Consider the following 19065-nt stretch of genomic DNA (forward strand, 5'->3'; position numbering starts at 1 on the left):
CTTGAGTTTCGAAAGAATTTTATTGCTATTATTATCATCAAGAGTACAGTACAGAAAGTTCTACGCATCTAACAAGTGAATCTCACACGTATTAAACCAATAATAATGAATGATATAAATTAATATGAATGATTACGAAATGAATCAAATTCACCGGACTCTTAAAATAAAATCTTTGGTTGTTACGTCAATTATTCCAAAACGCCCCAATTCGAGTCAGACCTGGAACAAAAAAAAATCATCAAGCTACCTGTTGGCGATCGATTCACCAGGAATTGGGTCAAGGATGTGCCGCCGCTTCCTTTCGCACTTTTGACCGACTTTGCAGGTAGAATTGGGTCGAATTCCCGGACAACCTCATTTCTGGAAGGGATCAGCTGTTGAGGACGCTGAGTGACCTGACCTGCTTTCAAATGAAGCGACCTCATTCCTGGGGTTTATAGGCCAAAGGGTCACGGGAAGGCCGTGGGAAATAAATGCGCATCGGTTTAACAAATTTACCTTAATTCCCTTTTCAGTTTAGCTTGGAAATAAACTGCGACAGATCATATTCATCGTCGTATTGCTTCTGGTCCCACAACTCGGGCAACGTCTCCAAAATCGTCTTAACGCTCCCACTTCCGGTCCCATCTAAGGAGTGACTATTCGTGGACGGTTTATGGGAGAACAAATCCAACAACTGATCCGTCCCCATCGTCTCCATCTTACTATTATTTCCACTGATGATGGTATTGACAGTTTGCACTTTGAACTTTTGTAACCTAAATACAATACACAATAATTTGCCTTGATCGTTTCAGAACTCACCCCATGATTTTCTCCTCCAGAGTCGCCCTAGTGATCAGCCTGTAGACATTGACCACTTTTCGTTGTCCGATTCGATGCGCCCTATCCATCGCTTGTAGATCTTTCATCGGATTCCAATCGTGTTCGACGAAAATTACAGTATCGGCACCGGTTAAATTAAGACCTAGACCGCCAACTTGAGTGGTTAGGAGTAAAACGTCGATCGATGGATCGTTATTAAAACGGGTGACTACAGAATGTCGTTGACTAGGAGGAATGGAGCCGTCTAATCGGAGGTAAGTCACCCCAGGCATGTGCTTCTTGAACAAGTCTTTTTCTATAATATCTAACATTGCTTTGAGTTGGCAGAAAACAAGGGCGCGGTGCTGGTTTATCACGAGTTCGGTTGACTGTGGCTCTGTCACGCCAATACCACAATCTTGCAACAATTGTCTGTGAAAAAAAAAACAAAACATAACAACTCGCCACACTCTCCATCCTACTTACTTCAAGGCCGGAAGTTTCGCAGAGTGACTTATGTCGTCCAACTTTGAATCTTGCTGCTGTAAATCCGCCAAGACATTCGCAAACTGTGGATGCGAAGAGTTCAGCACCAACTTTGGATGGTTACAAACGTTCTGTAAATACCGCAGAGCTTGAAATATGTGAGTGTTGCCCTGCATGGAACTGGCGGTGGCCCCGGACGAAATCGATTCTTGTAAAGTTTGATGCGCTTGTGACTTGGAGAAATCTTCGTACAACCGTTCTTGCAGCGGACTCAACTCGCAGTAGTAATCCTGCGTGATTTTGGGTGGCAAATCATCAAGCACGTCCTCTTTGACTCGCCGCAACAAAAACGGAAGGACTTGCCTGTGTAAAGCTTCCATTGCCAACGCTCCAGCTTCTTGCTCCTTCGGTAACGACTTTGGATCGCGACTAGCGAGAATCGGTCTGGAATAACGCGCCGTGAATTGTTTTTCGGTGCCCAGGAAGCCGGGCATGAGGAAGTCGAACAGACTCCACAACTCCAAGACGTTGTTTTGGATGGGTGTGCCACTCAAGATCAACCTGTAGTTGGCTACAAGATTTTTTATAGCTATGCTGGTACGAGTTTTGCCGTTCTTGATGACGTGTCCCTCGTCGAGGATGATGTAGTTCCATTTGATGTTGGAGAAGACTGCGATGTCTTTGCGGACAATATCATAGGAAGCCACAATGAGATTGTGACGCTTAAATTTATGTCTTAATTTCTCGCGTTCGGTGGGGGAGCCGTTGTACTGCAGAGGTTTCAAATATTTGTTTGATAAGAACTTCTCGACTTCGTAGACCCAATGACCGGTGAGTGTCGGAGGGCATATCACCAACGACGGCAGCGGAGAACAATCCGCTGATTTAGTCTCTTTGAATTTCTGTTCTCTATAGTAGTGATCTCCCGCCAGCATACAAATGCTTTGAATAGTTTTTCCTAATCCCATATCATCGCACAAGATCCCGTGCAACTTGTACTTGTTTAAAAACGCCAACCAGTTGACTCCCGCTTGTTGGTAACTCCTCAATTCGGCTGCTATCGGAACTGGAATATCATAGTCCGGGATTGTGTTGGGAGACAACAACTGCTGCAAAAACTCGCGTTCACGCTCTCTCCTTTCGCTCAAAATGCTCCCTTGCAAAGCTGGAGGTTCTGGGACTCCTCCATCCAACGGCATCAATTGTACCAACGTCGCAAAACTGTGAGTACCCATCAAGCGAACGCACATATTCTGATCGGACATTCTTCCCAATAATGGCACAACCAACAACACCACGTATGGTATTATATCAAATTGTAGCGTGTCGATGATACAAGCGATGGCTTCCACCGCTCCTTGTCGATCGATATCGCAATCGATGGCCCCCAATTTAGGTAAGACGAACTGAACGATGAGTTCCATGACGGTCACAGAGTCCAACTTTGCGAAAACGGCAAGACAACGTGACGCTAAATGGCGTACAGCTCTGTAAGGATGGGACAAAAGAACGCAAAGACGCTTCAACGACTTGTCCATGATAACAGGACGTAAGCTAGGATGCAAACTCAAAGAAGTAACTTCGAGAACTTGTAAAGCCCAGACGAGTTTCTCGGATTCGTCGTCTTTGTTGTACCACCAATTCGCATCGAAGTTCCCTGGGTCAATGGTCTCGACGAGCTGTCCAACCATCAATTCCCACAATTTCGGGATCTTTTCCGACAATTCCGGACCGAAAAAACTCGTGATTTCGATCAGACCTAACGTCGCCCCCCTTCGTTGCACCCTGTTGAATTTCTGTGCTTCGTCTTCTTCTTTAAAGAGCTCGTCTAAAGGTATATCAGTCGCAGGAGGTCTCCCCGGTCCTCTCCCCGTCGAATTCGATCTTCTAAACGCCGCTTTCTCCGCATTCTTCTGTTGATTGTTCAAAGTCACTATTCCGTTGTAATTTCCGGGTTTACCCCAAATCATTTCCGGTTTACTCGAACTGTTTTCTGCTTGTTGCTTATGGATAACGGGAGTAAACTCTGGATCGCACCGTAGAAACGTGCACAAGTTCACCAGGATCTTGTCGTTGGGACACGGAGTGCGTGTCCTGCACTGGTCCAACAACCGCGCCAAGTGCTTCGCCGTTGTCTTCTGCAAGTTTTCATCGTTTTCCCTCCTCACCGATTCCATGAGTGGTTTCGCTAAAGGGGTGAGTTTCTCGGGGAGAGCCCGGAACATGACGGCAGCCCCAGACAATGCCGCCAACGTGCTCACACACCAGACCAACTGATCGTTGCTCGTCTGTATCACTGAATTCTGGATGCTCCTCCTCCTCTCCTCCAAGCTCTCCTGAACTTTGGATTTGAGCTTGATTTTGACTAGAATATCCTGAGTTTGTTGTCCCGTCAGTTCCTGGATCCTTTCCAACGTGAAAACGCTGTCATTCTCTGAATTGATTGGAACTTTGTAGTGTTTCAGTGTGGCCATAAAATCCCGCGTTTCCTGAGTGAGTCTGGTGAAACTCACCGCAATCTCATCAAAATAAACGCGCTCGTTCAAACAGGCGTGGATTCTTTGTCGGATGCCTTCAGGGCAACGTTCTGTTTCGCGGTCCCTTTCAGCCCACTCTGCTATAACGAGTCCAGCCATCATTCGTTGTAACGCCGATTTCGAATTTAGATGTACTAATAGCACCTTTTCGTAACATTCAATCGGTTTTTCTACATTCCCGCTGTAATCGATTCCAGGTGCTGGTTTGATGATGTAACAAGAAAGAATTCCCAACATTCGCGCAGTCATACATCTGACTTGAACAGAGTTGCTTTCGCGGGTGGCAACTGGTGTGGTTTCCGTGCCCCCAATGTAACACTTGGGTACGACGACAATATTGTCGAAATTATTTAAACCGTCGATCACGTTTTTTTTCCTGTGGGTCTTGGCGTGGATGAGAAAATTCGAGTCGAAAGGAACGCGAGTTGGTTGCATGCTCAGAAACAGCCACACTGTTATAAAAGGACAAGCAGCATGTAGGAGCTCGACCAAACCAGAATTTTGGACTAGTTGCCCCCAGACTTTTTCAGCAACATCGCGCACTTCGAACTGGGGCTCTATTAATACCCTTTGATAGACGTGCCTCATGGCGTCTTGGAGAAGTTGAGCCTCCCATTTAATCGCAGATCCGTCACTGGACCGCTCCGTTAAAGTTCCCAAAGTCTGCAAAGTCGCTCGTCGGACTGAAGACGCGCTGTGACTTAGAAAAGGCCAAAGTCGTGGCACAACGTCATTTAACGGTTGAGGTGGCAGTAATTGTTGAGCTTCGGGAAGATTTAAAATTGCCGCCAAGAGTCCCATGAAACTATTACAGGCGGCTGCTAACTCGTCCTGTTCCGCTAGTAAATCCCAAAGTTTCGTCACAACGACCGGTATGTATTCGGGTACTAACTGAACCAAACGAGAAGTTACAGGGATGAGTGCGGAGGCAGCAACCGCAGCCACGTCATCCACGTTGTCCGATAAACCTTGTAGAATAAAAGGGAAAGCTTCTGGTAATAAAGTGTTTACCATGTCTTCTCGAACAGCGAGCAAATATTTCAATCCTAACAAGCCCCCATGTCGAGCTTCCCATTCCTGGTGGTTCAACAACTGAAGGAGGATATTCAGAGCCCCTTTACAACCATTATTTTCCATGAGTTTCAACACTGCACAAAGAGACTGCGCACATGTTTCTCTAACTGGAGCTACAACGGCGTCTGAAACAAAGTCACCGAAACGGTCTAAAGCCAAGACACAAAGGAGTCTTATCGCCATGTCTTCGAGCCAAATTTGGTGGCTCTCTTCCATTTGTTTGGCTGATAAAAAAGCAGTCTTTCCTGCTCCTCTCCCATAAACTGTTATAATCTCTCGAAGAGCTGTAGCGGCACCATGACGTGTTTCCCAACTCGAACTAAAGAGATCTTGACTTAACTGGTCGCAGAACCACTCAAGAGGCCAATCCCCAGTTTCCAAAAGATCAACATCTGGAGCATCTGAAACGAGATGTTAATTCTTTTCATACCACCTCAAAATTACTACAAACCCATGCTACTGGTGTTCTCCTCTTTCACTTCAATCTTCACTTTCTTCCTCTCTGGTTCCTCCCCGTTACTCGTCGTCTCTTCAGGTTCCCGTGACCTTTGTTTATATACTGCTTGTCTCGCTTTCCTCTTCGCCCTATTCATCTCTCGAGAGCTCAAACCTTCGCTCGCACTAGAAATCAGATCGCGAATCGGTTTCTGTAAATTGATAAAATTAGATGAAAATCTCAGTTTAGTACAATTCCGTACTCTGCTTGGTTCATTTTTTTCCGTTTCTTGCTTAGGGGCGACCATCAGATCTTCGTTGCTGAACAAATTGGAGGTGTCGATTCCTATGCGTGCCGCCACATCAAGTCCTAACCGTGCGTTGAGGATTTGACGCTGTTTAGCCATTTTTTCTCGAATGTCAGTAGTCGAGGAGTCTTCATCCAAGTCGAATTCTTTGCCTTCCGAAGCCATCAAGTGGGTGCTGTTTCGGAGGACTTTTTCCATGTCAAATTGATGGAAGCGGAGTCGGCCGACAGACGACAGAGAGGAATTTTCATCGTCTGAAAAATTGCAACATTTTTCATTAGGCTGTTACATACATTTCGTAACGCATTGATTTAACGCATACCAGTTCGCACTGGTGGTCAGAATCGCAAATGGAATTCCATTGTTTGTGGAAAAACAAGTAATTACCTAGTTTTTTAACATACTAGACGATATGGAATTTACAAATCCATGTTAGATAACAACAAAAAATGATAATACTTTTTGCGAGCTCTTGACCTTATTAAATGCGAGTGTTGTCACTTTTTTGCTCAACACTCATGGACAAAGCTAACTTCACTAACTTGAACTTGTAAATCTTTTAACAAAAACAACGGGCAGTAAATCCTGCAAACAGTCCAATTAAATTTAATATTGAAAATGCGGAACAACTTGAAGAAACCAATATCAACAATTATGTAATTTCATGCAATTTTGTGTTTATAGACAAAAGTCCAGTTACCTTGCAGGAGACAGCAATTTACTGTGATTACACACGTTTGAAAAATAAAACCTTCAAAATTTAAATAGCGGATTTATCTCCATGTGTAAATACTATTTAAAAATGGAACTCACTATCTCATATTCATTTTTACCAGTGTCTGTGATTCAATCTGAAGCAACTATTTATAATAAAAAAAATCAATTTTATGCATGCTTCAAAATAATCAATAAAATATTATGTTATGAAATTCGCGATTAACAGATAACATCCAGACATCGCTCCGGAAACAACAACAAAAACCATCATCAAATACAGTCAAGGTCCTTAAAACCTCATCCACTTACTAGGCCCAACCTCAGAAATTTGAGGCTCCCATTGGGGTACATTGCTCACAATCGCCCTAACAGCTTCAGCAGCAGCAATCCGAGTTTCCCAATTCGTCGATCTGAGATAAGTCGCTGTTCTCGTCAACAGAGTCCCCAATTCGTGGGGGTGCAATTTCTGCACTTCTCCAAGCTGTTTGGCAGCAGCCGAACGTGTCACTGCAGAACTTCCAGTTTCCAAGAGCACAAACAGCCTGTCCAATCTACTAAAACGGGATTTATTTAGTGATTGGATACGTTTGACAGTACTCTCACCTGCTCGACGTCATAATGGATTTCTAACGGGGTTAAAGCAAACATATGGACTTAAAAAATGCTCCAAAATATGCTGGAAAAACTGCAAAATTAGAGAGTTTAATGGATGAGAATTTGTGAGGGTCGTTCACCCACGATCTTAGATAATTGGAGTTAATTCGTGACTTTAAAATGGAGATCAGATAAACAAGGAGATTGGTTAAATTTCATGAATTTTTCGTGATTTGGGTACTTACTTGAGGCTCGAGATTTCCTTCACTTTGTAGGTATTCTCATTTTGCACCTTTTCATGATCCGTAAGCGACGTTTTAATAGAAAAATCGAAAAAAAATGCTTTTTATATATTGATTTAAACGAAGGGAAGTTCATGATTCAACGATCAAATTTATACTGACAGCCATGATGAGATGAGGTCCGACTTTATGCCACGATATGCCTCTGATTGGTCGAAAATTTACCCAAAGGCGTGAAAGGGATGATTAATCAAACGACTAACCATGCACATTCATTATTTTAAACTACTTCTTAAATTACGATATTGTACCACAGGTTTACCCTTGTTTCTCTAAATAACCGCGTAAATTTTGCAACGAATTAGTTAAATTTCCAATTTTTAAGTTTGCGAAATTCAGAGTCATGAACACAGATACTCCATGACTATTTGCATTAAACCGTAAAAAAATAAAAATAATAAAAGTAAAAATGGCGACTGTCAAGAAAAGTCAAAACAAAACCAAGAAAAACCGGGCGACTAAAATTCACTTGGTCTTTGATGAAACCAAAAGGAGGTTAGTACTAAGAAAAACAAACCCGTAGCCCCTTTATTGACACTCCCCACATTTCAGCTCCCTTAACCTCACTTTTCCTCATGGTCTTAACGCAATTTTGTCCAAAGGGAGTTCTTGACGGGTTTTCACAAAAGGAAGCTCCAACGCAAGAAAGAGGCTCAAGAAAAACTAGAACGGGACCTAAAAGAAGAACGGAAACGCTTAAAAAATGAAGCTAAAGAATCTTATAAGAAACTGGTGGTATCTCATAGACCTATTCCCGAATTAGAAACTCTCCTCAAAGAGGAATACGAAGAAGACAATGCTACGGTACGAATTGAGGAACTCTCAACGAATAATATCGCCTTAGAGAACAACTGGATTGGGGCAAATCATCCAAAGATTGTTGATTCATCAGAATCAGAGGAAGTTAAAAAGGAGGAAGTGCCCGGAATGGGGCTGACGGTGGCCACAAAGAAGAAAGAAGAACGAAAATTTGATACAGAACGCGATGTAAAGAGGCTGTTAAAGAAGGAGGCTACAAACAAAGTCAAGAAAAGTAAAGTGTTCCAGATAAAGAGCAAAGTAGAGAAGCAGAAGCAGAAAAAGAAGGCACTTCATGTGAAGAAGCAAAGGATGAAGATCAGGGAGAAGAAAACGAAGAAAAAGCATTGAATTTGTATTTTTTTTATTAATAAAATTTGTAAATTTCGAATTTAGGGATTTTAGTGTTTTATTCGTATGTGTGACTGTGACACCAACCTAAAGACTTGTATGTCACTAAAAAGGAATCTCGTGCTTTGATTTAAAATTATATACCAAGCAATAGCAGTGTTTTAATAAGTTCAAATTGTATATTCAATAATCCCACGACTCCACCACTGTTAATTTAATTAATAATAAAAATTTAATTTCAAATTTCATGATTCGCAGCTAATGTCGCGTCAGTGAGTGACAGTTAACTTTCCGCCAAAAGTTAAAAATGTTTTTAATTTAATATTTGCTTCTCATTATCTGTGTATTTGTTAACATTTTTCGTCGCTTACTATCAGGCCGTAGCACAAAGTAAGTGTCTTTTTAAAACTTGTTCACCTTCTGACTTGTGTTTATTTAAGGTTATATCATGCCCCTTTTGGAAGATATTCCGGCGTTTTCCATTTGGAAAACCTTCCACGAGACAATCCCTGCATTGATGAGCACCAAGTTGTCCGGACGAAGTGCTGAGCATTTAGTCAAGATTATAAAATCCGGAGATTTTTCAAACATTTTTGTTTATAACAGAGATCCATCAATCAGTTTTGATGAGTACCAAAAAGTTGCTAGTAAGTACAAGGCTTTCACTACGTGGTTCCTTGGTCAGTTTTTCTACTTGTTAAGTTGCCAGAGATTAAGTAAAAACTATAATGTGTATGTTGACATTCAGTTGTGTGTCTTGGATCAGCTTTCTCATTCTCTGTTAAATGTTTATGATGATATGGCGAAGAAATATTGTAAGGCTTTTGATGGCTTGGTTAAGTTTGCAAACACTAAAAACGACAACCTTAGGATGCAAGTGTTTGTCCCAGACAAGGATCCAGAGTTGAGTCAGAAACTTCTCCTAGAGCCCCTTTTTATAGAAGTCAATCGAAAAAACCACGAAGAGTTGCTCCTGAATTTCATGAAAATCATAAGCTACATTATTAATCAAACCTTTGACTTCAAACGCTACGATTCACCCACTATTCAAACGCTAGACTCCTTCTTGTTCCTAATTTCTGAAGGCAGCTTTCAAGTGAAACTCGAAATCTTAAGAATCTACCTAGAGATCGTGAAAAAAGTCGACTGGAGCAGAGACTGGGAAGTGGAAATTCAGCGTAAAATGGAACAGTTTGCTCAATTTTTCGAACAAATCACCTACAGTGTGTTCACAAAACAAATCTCGGTGAGCACGAAACTTTTGCAAGATTTCGAATCTGAACTTGTTCGCCTTTTAGACCTCAATTTGGATAATAAGAGGTTCCTCAAAATCACTGATTTTTTATTGACGACGTGTCTCGAAGTACCACCTTCAGCGGAGCTTCTCAAATTTTGTAAACGAAAACGACAACATGCTCCTTGTAGCGAAAATCTTGAAGCTCATTTTAAAAGTGCCTTAGCGGAGTACGACATGTCTATTCTGTGTGGTTTCGACAGACTAATTGTAAAGGACATTGAAACTGTTCGGGCGTCCAAAGAAGGAGCCGTGGAAATCAAATTGTACACATTCGGTCGTGGAAAATGGAAGATACTTTATTTCGCTTTGATAGAAAGTTTAAACACTGGGAAGTGTGATAATTCTTGCATAGTCGGACCGTTTTTGGATTTCATGGTAGAGTTGACCACCATCTTGGTAGGAATCCGATTTGAATTCAAGACTGTGACCGTTAAGTTCCTGGAAGACATCTTCCTCACTCAGTTGCTATCATTCCTCAACAGACACTTCAAGACTTGTGATAGCACCACTGATTTTGAATTGTTGTTCAAGTTGCTGCTTCAGTTGTCATTATGTACCTCGAACCAGACACCATTTATTGATATCTTCACGTACTTTTTCACTTGTTCGCTCAGCCCGAATAGCACGTCCGTGGACCGCGGTCTTTACAACAAAGAACTGCTCGATTTCTGTACGTTTCTGTCAAGACTAACAAAGGAAGATCTCGCTTTAGATTACTTGAATAAATATGTTAGCTGTCTCGCGAGTGGTTTCTTTGAATTATCACAAATTCACGAACTTGAAGTCAAGTATTTTACCATCATCAAGAAGGTGAAGAGCGTTAAACACATCACCAACCTCCCGAGTCTCCTCACGTTTTTCAGCAACACTGACCGCCTCATTTCCGAGATTTTACTCCCCGCTCTCTCCTCAAGTGATGAGTTAACACGAAAAGAAGTAGCTAAAGTCGTGCCACAAATCATCTGTGTGTCTTCGTCCAGCTTCTTGAAGATCCTCCAGAGTGATGAGGGACTCAAAGTTGGTATCTTTTGTCAAAAGTGTCACTTGAACACTCAGAAACCCTCAAATAAGGAGATTGTGGAGTTCACTAGGAAGTTTGAGCGCTCGTTTAGTGCCAGCTTTCCCAAGACCGAAATTGATCTTTCCACATTAACAGGAACGATTCTTAAGAGTGTTCTCAAGTTCTTGACATACAACGATCCCGAATTGAAAACGCTAGCACTGGAAGTCCTCCCATATTTCTCTAATCATATCCCTCAGTTCTATTCGGGAAATGTCGCGAAAATTTGGATGGAAAAATGTGGAGACCGTGACGAATCAGTTCGAAGAAAATGTGGACAAGTTGCGGCGAAGATTGTCCAACACGCTCAAGAAAGTCCAGTGTTGTCCGAAACTAGCAAGAGTGAGATCATCGCTACTTTGTTCGATTTCTTAACAAAACTCACCAAGACGTCTTTGCAAGAAACTGATATTCCACTCCAGGAAACAATCTTGGAGACGATTCAACACTTTGCCATGGTCAAGTGTGAGAAGACAGTGCTGCCCATCATCAGAATTTTCACTTATTTAATCATGGTACCAACATCTAGGTACTCTGTTGTGGCAGTTAACAGGTTCCTCAACTTTGCGAAATGTCGCAGCGTTACTCCCAATCAACTTTACAAGCAGTATAAAAAAGAGATTTGTGAGTTGGTCGCACATTTGTGCGTCATCAATCAAAGTTTGCTCAACCATTCTTTGGACACGTCTTTATGCAAGATCTCGGCAACTTTTGAATTTTACAGTGCCAAAGATTTCATCTCTAAAGAGTGTCCGAATCTCTTACCCTTTTTCGTGGCTAGAATCGTTACGAATCCAGCGATCGCAAAGTTAATGGAAGAGATGGCTCTAATGGTCAACATGGGGCTCCCCGAGTTGTTAACCGGCATCTATGGTAACATCTTCCTTCACACCTTCTTGAACGAACCAAAAGACACATTCAAGCAATGCTCAAAGTACTTGGAATCAACCACTCGACAATCGGCGTCGGTTCTACGAAAACGAAAGCTTTGGGTGATTTTAAACGAGCTCCTGTTGAACTTCCATGACAAAAGAGAGCAAGTTTTGTTAGCTTTAAAGTGGCTAGCTAGTGAAGATAGCGATGGGAATGCCACCAACGTCCAAGAGTACTTACAATCGAAGCTTCTAGGTCTGTTACAACACTTTGACTTTAAACTCATGGCAAAAAACACCAACCGAAAGAGCGCCGTCCTTTTAAGTTTGGCAGACTTCTTGAAATACATGGGGCCGAGTTATGTAGGACCTGTACGTTTCAAAATCATAGCTATGCTTCAAACGGCCGATTGCGGCGAGTTTCCTGAGCTCAACAGCGAAGTTTGGAACGCGTTTATTCGAAGTTGCGATGTGGAATCGTTGGCGCCACAACTAGCAACAATCTTCGTATCAGTGCTGCCACTTTTAAATTCGTGCCCTAAGCAAATCAACGACATTTTCAAGTATCTGATTGTGCAGAATGAAAACCACACCAAAGATTTCATCAAAGACTTGTTCTTCGTCGACGACCAGAAGGTTGATTCGGTTATTTTACAAACCATTCGGAGACACGTGCGCCCTTTCGAAGATTACAGGCTCAAAGAGAAAATCAAGACTTTTTTCAACTATCTCGATCACGAGACTGCGGAAGTTCGCGTCAGGAGCCTCAAACAACTCAAACTGTTGATGGAGAAAAACCGCGAAGAGTTGGATCAGATGATTTTAGGGTACAACGGAATAGACCCCATCATTGTAGATTTGATAGAAATTCTTACTTTGGGGTGTCGAGAAAAAGATTCAGCGCTTAAATTGGCTTGTGGTGAGGTAATCGGGGAATTGGGAGCTGTTGAGCCGTCCCATTTACCTCGAAGATACGCACAGAATAGCAGAAATTTCTCGTTTTTCATCTCGGACGATGCGTTTGTCGCCAACTCTTTAAACGAGCTAACAAAAGCTTTGCAAGGGGAGAAAAACACGGTGGTAAGTTGGAGTAAGTTGAAAGATGCGGCGTATTTTCATGATTTGTGTTCTAGAACATGGACCGCTTGGCTGTTGCAATTCAAGAAATCCTAAAAAACTACGAGATTTCTCCCGACAGCAACAGAAACGATCTGTGGAGGCAGTTTTCAGAAAGTCAGCAAGCACTCATGTTGCCTCTGTTAACCTCACGGTATATTGTGTCACAACCACAAGAAGTGAACCTCGATGTTCCCATCTATGGGAGTTTGAAAGGAGCTTCATTCCAGGACTGGCTTTACAAGTAAGTTGAACACGAGAGTTGGTTTTAATTAACGGAATATTTTAGCTGGACACGGAGTTTGATAGCAACGTTGCCCCAAGAAAACCAGTCGATTTTGCATCCCTGTTTACCAGCAATGAAACAGGACAACAGGATTTTGATGGTGTTTCTGCCCCACATCGTCTTGCATTCTGTCATCACCGATTTGGCCGATAATCGGGAGAAAATGTACGTGGAAATGAAGACTGTGACGAGTTCTTTTGACAAGAAGAAGGAGCTCCTTGACGTAAATTCTCACAACATGATGTTCAAGTTTGTGGTAACTTGTTGTTCTAGGCTGACTCCTTGTCCGTTTCTGGTGCTCCTCGCGGTGAATTAAAGCCTCCTGAGTTTATTGAGCGCACGCAATGTACAAAGGTGGCCTTTGTTATTTTGGATTTTCTGGATCGCTGGACGAGAGAATGGCAATGGACCAACGGATCAACAGGTCGTACCAACCAAAATTTTATGAAAATTAAGAATTTTTTGGAACGTTTCTGCAAACTTGAGCTGGCTAAATGTAACTTCCAGTGTGGCGAGTACCCGCGTGCTCTCATGTACTTGGAGGACTTTATCGCAGAGAACCCCCACGCGGTTGGCGACCAGTTGACGTTTCTAACAAAGGTAAGGACCACTTTTTATCAACTTATCTCAAGTTGAATTTGCAGATTTATGCTCAAATGGACGAACCTGACGGCGTCGCCGGCGTCACGGCTCTTCAGCCCACCGAACCCCCCATCGAACAACGCATTCTCTCCCTCGAAGTCTGCGGGAAACTCTCAGATGCCGCTGCCTGTTACGAACGTCTCGCTCAACCCCTAAAACTGCACCATCTCAAAGGGCTGATTCAATGTTACCTTGACTTGGACAATGTCAATACAGCGTTGAATTTCGCTCAAGGTGCTTTGGACCGCCAACCGGAGTTTAGTAACATGCTTCTTGAAATGCAGGCGGAACCTATGTGGAGGTTGGGGCGATATGAAGACCTGGACACGCTCCTCAAGCGTCCCGAGCTGGAACAAAACAACTCGTGGGGTGTCCAAATCGGAAAATCACTTTTAGCGTTCCAAAATCGTGATCGTCAACTGTTCAAGACTCTAATTCAAGGGCTGAAAAGTCACCAAGCTGATCTTCTGGGTGCCGCTAGCGTTGAAGATGGCGCTTACCAACATGGATACTCGTATATATCGCGTTTGCATGCGCTCAACGAGCTTGAACAGGTGGAAAAGGCGACTTTTGACATCTTGGCTTGTCCCACAAACGACTTTGTTACAACAACAATCAAGAATCTGTCGAAAGAATGGGAATTGAGGATTAAAGTAGTGCAAGGATCTGTGAGGATAGTCGAACCGTTGTTGTGTCTACGAAGGGTCGCTGTGGAAAAGTCGAAGAGGATCGTAGAAGGTGTACTTCCCAATGCAATTCCTCTGTTGAATTCCCTCCTGGGCGAGTCTTGGCTGTATAGCGCTCAAACCGCAAGATCAGCGGGAATTCACCAGCAAAGTTACACCTACACGGTGAAAGCTGAAGAGTATCATCCAAAGAGTTTGTTCGTGGAGAAGAGTAAACTGCACTGGTTGAGGGAAGAGCACGAACAAGCTCTGACGACCTTGAGAAAAGGACTGGAGATTTTGTTATCGGATGGCTCGAAGGAGGCGATTTCTTCATTGTCGTTGGAAAAGCGGAAGATTTGCGCTGAAGCCAAACTTTTGATAGCGACGTACAATGATTCCATGTCGAACGTAGACACCGACATCAACACTTCGAACTATCGGGAAGCTAGCGAGATGTATAAAGAGTGGGAGACTGGCTTGGTATGTGAGAGTTGAGAGAATTAATTTTATTGATGGCAATTTTCAGGTCAGCCTCGCCCAGTTCTACGACAAACGCTTTCAGAATTATTCAGACGAAGATCGCGATTCCAAAGCCAGCGATCTACAGATATACATGATAAACTACTTTTGTAAATCTTTACGGTACGGCACCGCCTTCGTTTACCAATCCATGCCACGCTTGCTCTCGATCTGGTTTGATTACGGGACTCGTTTGTTGACCGTCACTGATTCCAAGACACGCGAAGACAGAAAGAACAACTTGATCAAAATGACAAAACTAATCGACCTTGCTCTCGAAAATCTTCCAGCTTATGTCTTTTTTACTGCCTTCTCGCAGATCATCTCGAGAATTTGTCATCCGCAAAAAGAGGTCTACGTCGAGCTTAAATCAATAATTATAAAATTGCTCTTGCACTTTCCGCAACAAAGTCTCTGGATGATCATTTCTGTGTACAAGTCAGGACACGTGATGAGAGCGAAACGATGTCATGACATATTTATCGATGCCAAACTCAATACGAGCGAAATGGCCAAGTTTGTGAGGGATTTTAAGAACCTAGCGGAGAAATTGATCGAATTGTGTAATAAAGAAGTTCCAGTGGAGGTGGAAACGACGACGGTGAGCGCGTTGCTTAGGACTCTTCCAAGGTGAGAATAATATGGACTTAATTTAACAAGTCATAAGCTCGTTTTTCCACAGGATGTTGAACAAAGGAGATTTTAGCGAAATCATGATTCCCACTCACAAATTCCGAAAGTTGGTGCTTCCTAACCCTGACTTCTCCAACGGCGAGCACAACCCCTTCCCCAATCACTACGTGCATATCGTTGGCATCGACGAAGAAGTTACACTCTTGCGCAGTTTGCAAAGACCTCGCAAGATCACTTTTAGGGGCTCCGACGGGAAGGGCTACATCCAAATGTTGAAGCCGAAAGATGACCTGAGGAAAGATTTCAGGCTCATGGAATTCAACGATATCGTCAACCAGCTGCTGTCGCTTGAGCCGGAATCGAGACAGAGACGGCTCAACATCAGATTGTACTCAGTGTCGCCTTTAAACGAAGAATGCGGTCTCATTGAATGGATACCGAACCTGGTCGGCTTGCGACCGGTCGTCAACAGCATCTATAAACAAAAAGGTGAGCTCGTTTCGTCAAAGATTGCGTTTAAAACTGGCTTTCAGGAATTGTAATGTCAATGAAAGAAATCCGAGACGTGAGCTGCAATATCCGCGACAAGTTGGTGAAAAAACGGGAAGTTTTCACAAAGACGTTGCTTCCCAGGCATCCGCCGGTCTTGGGGGAGTGGTTTAGACGAACATTCCCCGATGCACAGGTACCAAATGGAGTCGTTATTTGATCTTTGTCTCATGGTGTGTTTTTGCACAGAGTTGGTTCTTCGCCCGGACTGCTTATACGAGAACCACCGCTGTGATATCCATGGTCGGTTACGTCCTGGGCTTGGGAGATCGCCATGGCGAAAACATTCTCTTTGATTCGATATGTGGTGACACTGTCCACGTCGACTTTAACTGTCTGTTTAATAAAGGCGAAACGTTCGAATGGCCTGAAAGAGTTCCTTTTAGACTAACGCAAAACATGGTGGCCGCGATGGGTCCTCTTGGTGTTGAAGGTGTGTTCCGGAAATCCTGCGCGTGTACTCTCAGAGTGTTGAGAACCAACGCCAACACTCTCATGTCGATAGTCACACCGTTTGTTTACGACCCGTTGGTGTCGTGGTCACGGAAAGGACCGCCACCGTCCATCAACGCCGCGGAACCGACAAACGAACAGGCTTTAGACCACGTAAAGAACATACAACTACGTTTACAAGGCATCACCACGAAGCCGAGAGACAAATCATTGTCAATTCCATTATCCATAGACGGACAAACAAACAAGCTCATCAATGAAGCTATGAATGTTGATAATTTGTGCCAAATGTACATAGGATGGGGGCCTTATCTCTAATAAAAGTTAAAAATTAAACTTTAATCTTGTTGGTATTTTAGAACAATTTTCAGTCTGACAAAGTTCTGGAAGGTCTCTTGCAGATCGTTTTGTAAGCTTGCGGTGATCTGACGGAGTTTCCCATCTCCTTCGCCTGCGACCAACTTTGCAATACGAGCGCTGGAGCAGTGTACCAAAACCACCGTTGAAATCACACCGTTTTCATTCACGCTGAAAAACTCCATTTCTGGACGCAACGTGTACGGAATTTCTTGCGGTAAAAAGTCAAGTAATTTAGCTTTAACACTTTTGACTATAATCTCTTCAGATGTATCATCTGACCAGATCTCAGGAGGGAATAACCATTGACCAGGTTTGGCGTTTTGAATGAGATAACTTTTGACTTGGGCTAATCCATCTCCTGTTAATGCAGAAATCATGAAAATGTCCCGGAAATGGGGCCAACCTTTGTTTTCGTTGTTGTGGATGGGTTTGCCGCCAGGGATTGGTTTTCCATTAATGGAGTTTTCTGTAAGCAAGCGCGTGAGGTCGAGAAGTTTGCGCTTAGATTTAATAATATCCACCTGAAGACAGAAGAAAATTGTACGCGCTTGATGAATAAATAACCGTTTTCTTACTTTGTTGAACACTAAAAAGCTGGGCTTGTCTTTGTTGTCTTCTAATAGCCTAATCACTTTAATGTCTAGCATGTGACGCGTCCAGACATTACTGACGTCGTGAACAACTCCAATTATATCTGCCTGTTTTAAACTGGATTTGCTATCTTTCAAAAAACTTTTCTCCAAATTAAATCTACAACAAATTGTTTATTTCATGTTTCTCAGTGTATGAAGACGCACTTTTTCCATTCTTTTAAACTGACTAGGCCCGGAGTGTCCAGAAAGACAATCTGGGAGTCTCCTTCTGTGAAAACTGCTTGTGTTTTAGCCCGTGTCGTGTGTACCTTCGATGACGTCGGACAAACCTACAAAATTGTTCCTTTGGTGCCTTTAAAGACTTGGATAATAGGAATAATTACCTTTCGATCCATTAAATTATTGATAAAAGTGCTTTTTCCGACATTAGGGACTCCAACAACGGCGACTTTTAACAACCTCGTTGTCTCACTTTCATCTGGCATGACATCTCGAATTTTATGTACGTTTGTACTAAATTTTAACTCAAACCTCCGAAAAACCAGCTGAAATTTTCGCAACATTACCTTTAAATACTCCTATTCAGTTAGGTTATGTTGAAAAAGTCATGACATTAGTAACAAAATCAGAGACATATCATGCCAATAAGTTGGCAGCTTTGACACCAGTTTCGAAAACAAGAATCTGCCATCAGCAGACAGTTGAAACTAATATCAGAGATAACTGATAACAGTTAAGATAACAATTATCTCTGCTAATATTAAGTAATATTAGTCTCAACTCTCTGGCCATCAGTGATATATATCTCTGCTGCTTTTCAGAACCGACAACAAATAACTGAGTTATGCCCGTTTGAATTTTTGGGTTGTCGCCAGATGGCCAAATTTTTGAAGGTTCCAAACAATTCATGCTCGATATCTCGAAAACTATTTCAGATATTGGAATGCGGTTTGCGGCATCTGTTTTCTCGCGATTTTTTACATAAGAAATCGTTTTTAGATTTTCCAAAAGTCGAAATTTGCAAATTTTCGCAAAAATTCATGACTAAAACTATGGCCTCACTTCTCATATCGATATCTCGCTTGTTTTTTAGAGTAAACTTGAGTTATTATACATCAGTGAACGCAGAATTTTACGCAGATTCCAAATCTGGGATTTAAATTCAGATCCGACAACAAATAACTGAGTTATGGCCGATCAAAGTTTCGGATAGTTGATTTTCATTTTTTCTCATTTTTCCCAATTTTCAAAGTTAAATATCTCGGAAACTATTAGAGATATTGAGATGCGGTTTGCGCCATCGTTTTTTTCAGCTCATTTTACGTCAGAAAAAGTGCTTAAAAGTCGAAAATTCGATAGTCGATTTTTCGCGAAAAAAAATTGCGACTCAAACGATGAAAATTTTACATTTTTTTTAATTTTTGGTCATAACTCGTAAACCGTTTGTTTGATCGATCTCAAATTGGGCCAGTGGATAGATTTTGAGCTCCTCTTTCGACTGATATATAATTCAATGCTATTAAACGTCATTTTCATTTTGAAAACATTGATTGAAAATCACCCCAAAATGACCACTTCCAAACAGTTTTTGGTCAATGCTTTCTTTAT

General features: G+C 42.3%; 4 protein-coding genes across 5 annotated transcripts; 2 read left to right on the forward strand and 2 right to left on the reverse strand.

The window, feature by feature from the left end:
* Position 1: 1 nt before the first annotated feature.
* Positions 2-7378, reverse strand: LOC148172179 (TATA-binding protein-associated factor 172-like). The gene is made up of 9 exons (XM_088040531.1): positions 7204-7378; positions 6968-7049; positions 6674-6915; positions 5603-5901; positions 5356-5551; positions 1294-5305; positions 808-1239; positions 502-761; positions 2-222 (listed from the first exon to the last, which is right to left on the reverse strand). Exons 2-8 carry the CDS (start codon positions 6979-6981, stop codon positions 515-517), a joined length of 5442 nt encoding a protein of 1813 aa, XP_087896657.1. The 5' UTR covers positions 6982-7049; positions 7204-7378; the 3' UTR covers positions 2-222; positions 502-514.
* A 239-nt stretch (positions 7379-7617) lies between these two features.
* Positions 7618-8457, forward strand: LOC148172180 (nucleolar protein 12-like). Its single transcript, XM_088041469.1, has 2 exons — positions 7618-7755; positions 7863-8457. Exons 1-2 carry the CDS (start codon positions 7670-7672, stop codon positions 8407-8409), a joined length of 633 nt encoding a protein of 210 aa, XP_087897595.1. The 5' UTR covers positions 7618-7669; the 3' UTR covers positions 8410-8457.
* Positions 8458-8665: 208 nt separating this feature from the next.
* On the forward strand, positions 8666-16840 carry LOC148172181 (serine/threonine-protein kinase ATR-like). 2 transcript variants are annotated; one of them, XM_088040993.1, is made up of 11 exons: positions 8666-8799; positions 8850-12718; positions 12772-12998; positions 13044-13263; positions 13314-13640; positions 13685-14830; positions 14877-15499; positions 15552-15991; positions 16036-16187; positions 16241-16385; positions 16438-16503. In XM_088040993.1, exons 2-11 carry the CDS (start codon positions 8858-8860, stop codon positions 16440-16442), a joined length of 7146 nt encoding a protein of 2381 aa, XP_087897119.1. In that variant the 5' UTR covers positions 8666-8799; positions 8850-8857; the 3' UTR covers positions 16443-16503. The 2 variants fall into 2 exon arrangements, with proteins under 2 accessions (XP_087897119.1, XP_087897118.1); XM_088040992.1 differs by having other exon boundaries at positions 16241-16840.
* LOC148172182 (GTPase Era, mitochondrial-like) lies at positions 16825-18131 on the reverse strand. Its single transcript, XM_088040994.1, has 4 exons — positions 17841-18131; positions 17662-17786; positions 17440-17614; positions 16825-17385 (listed from the first exon to the last, which is right to left on the reverse strand). The coding sequence occupies exons 1-4, from the start codon at positions 18018-18020 to the stop codon at positions 16843-16845; spliced, it is 1023 nt and encodes a 340-aa protein (XP_087897120.1). The 5' UTR covers positions 18021-18131; the 3' UTR covers positions 16825-16842.
* Positions 18132-19065: the final 934 nt, after the last annotated feature.

Source organism: Gnatocerus cornutus, chromosome 7 (genome assembly GCF_029298725.1).
Source record: "Gnatocerus cornutus isolate USDA-ARS CGAHR chromosome 7, icGnaCorn1.1, whole genome shotgun sequence".
NCBI lineage: Eukaryota > Metazoa > Arthropoda > Insecta > Coleoptera > Tenebrionidae > Gnatocerus > Gnatocerus cornutus.

Bases quoted from the DNA above. Each gene is read 5' to 3' on its own strand.
- LOC148172179 (XM_088040531.1), bottom strand. The intron at 1,240-1,293 runs GTAAGTAGGATG...TTTTTTTCACAG, and splicing joins GCGAAACTTCCGGCCTTGAA to ACAATTGTTGCAAGATTGTG. The intron at 762-807 runs GTGAGTTCTGAA...TATTGTATTTAG, and splicing joins CTGGAGGAGAAAATCATGGG to GTTACAAAAGTTCAAAGTGC.
- LOC148172180 (XM_088041469.1), top strand. From the start codon at position 7,670: ATGGCGACTGTCAAGAAAAGTCAAAACAAAACCAAGAAAAACCGGGCG. The intron at 7,756-7,862 runs GTTAGTACTAAG...TTTTGTCCAAAG, and splicing joins TTTGATGAAACCAAAAGGAG to GGAGTTCTTGACGGGTTTTC.
- LOC148172181 (XM_088040992.1), top strand. From the start codon at position 8,858: ATGCCCCTTTTGGAAGATATTCCGGCGTTTTCCATTTGGAAAACCTTC. The intron at 12,999-13,043 runs GTAAGTTGAACA...GGAATATTTTAG, and splicing joins TTCCAGGACTGGCTTTACAA to CTGGACACGGAGTTTGATAG. The intron at 13,641-13,684 runs GTAAGGACCACT...TTGAATTTGCAG, and splicing joins AGTTGACGTTTCTAACAAAG to ATTTATGCTCAAATGGACGA.
- LOC148172182 (XM_088040994.1), bottom strand. From the start codon at position 18,020: ATGTTGCGAAAATTTCAGCTGGTTTTTCGGAGGTTTGAGTTAAAATTT. The intron at 17,787-17,840 runs GTAATTATTCCT...ACAATTTTGTAG, and splicing joins ATAATTTAATGGATCGAAAG to GTTTGTCCGACGTCATCGAA. The intron at 17,615-17,661 runs GTGCGTCTTCAT...AATTTGTTGTAG, and splicing joins AGTTTAAAAGAATGGAAAAA to ATTTAATTTGGAGAAAAGTT.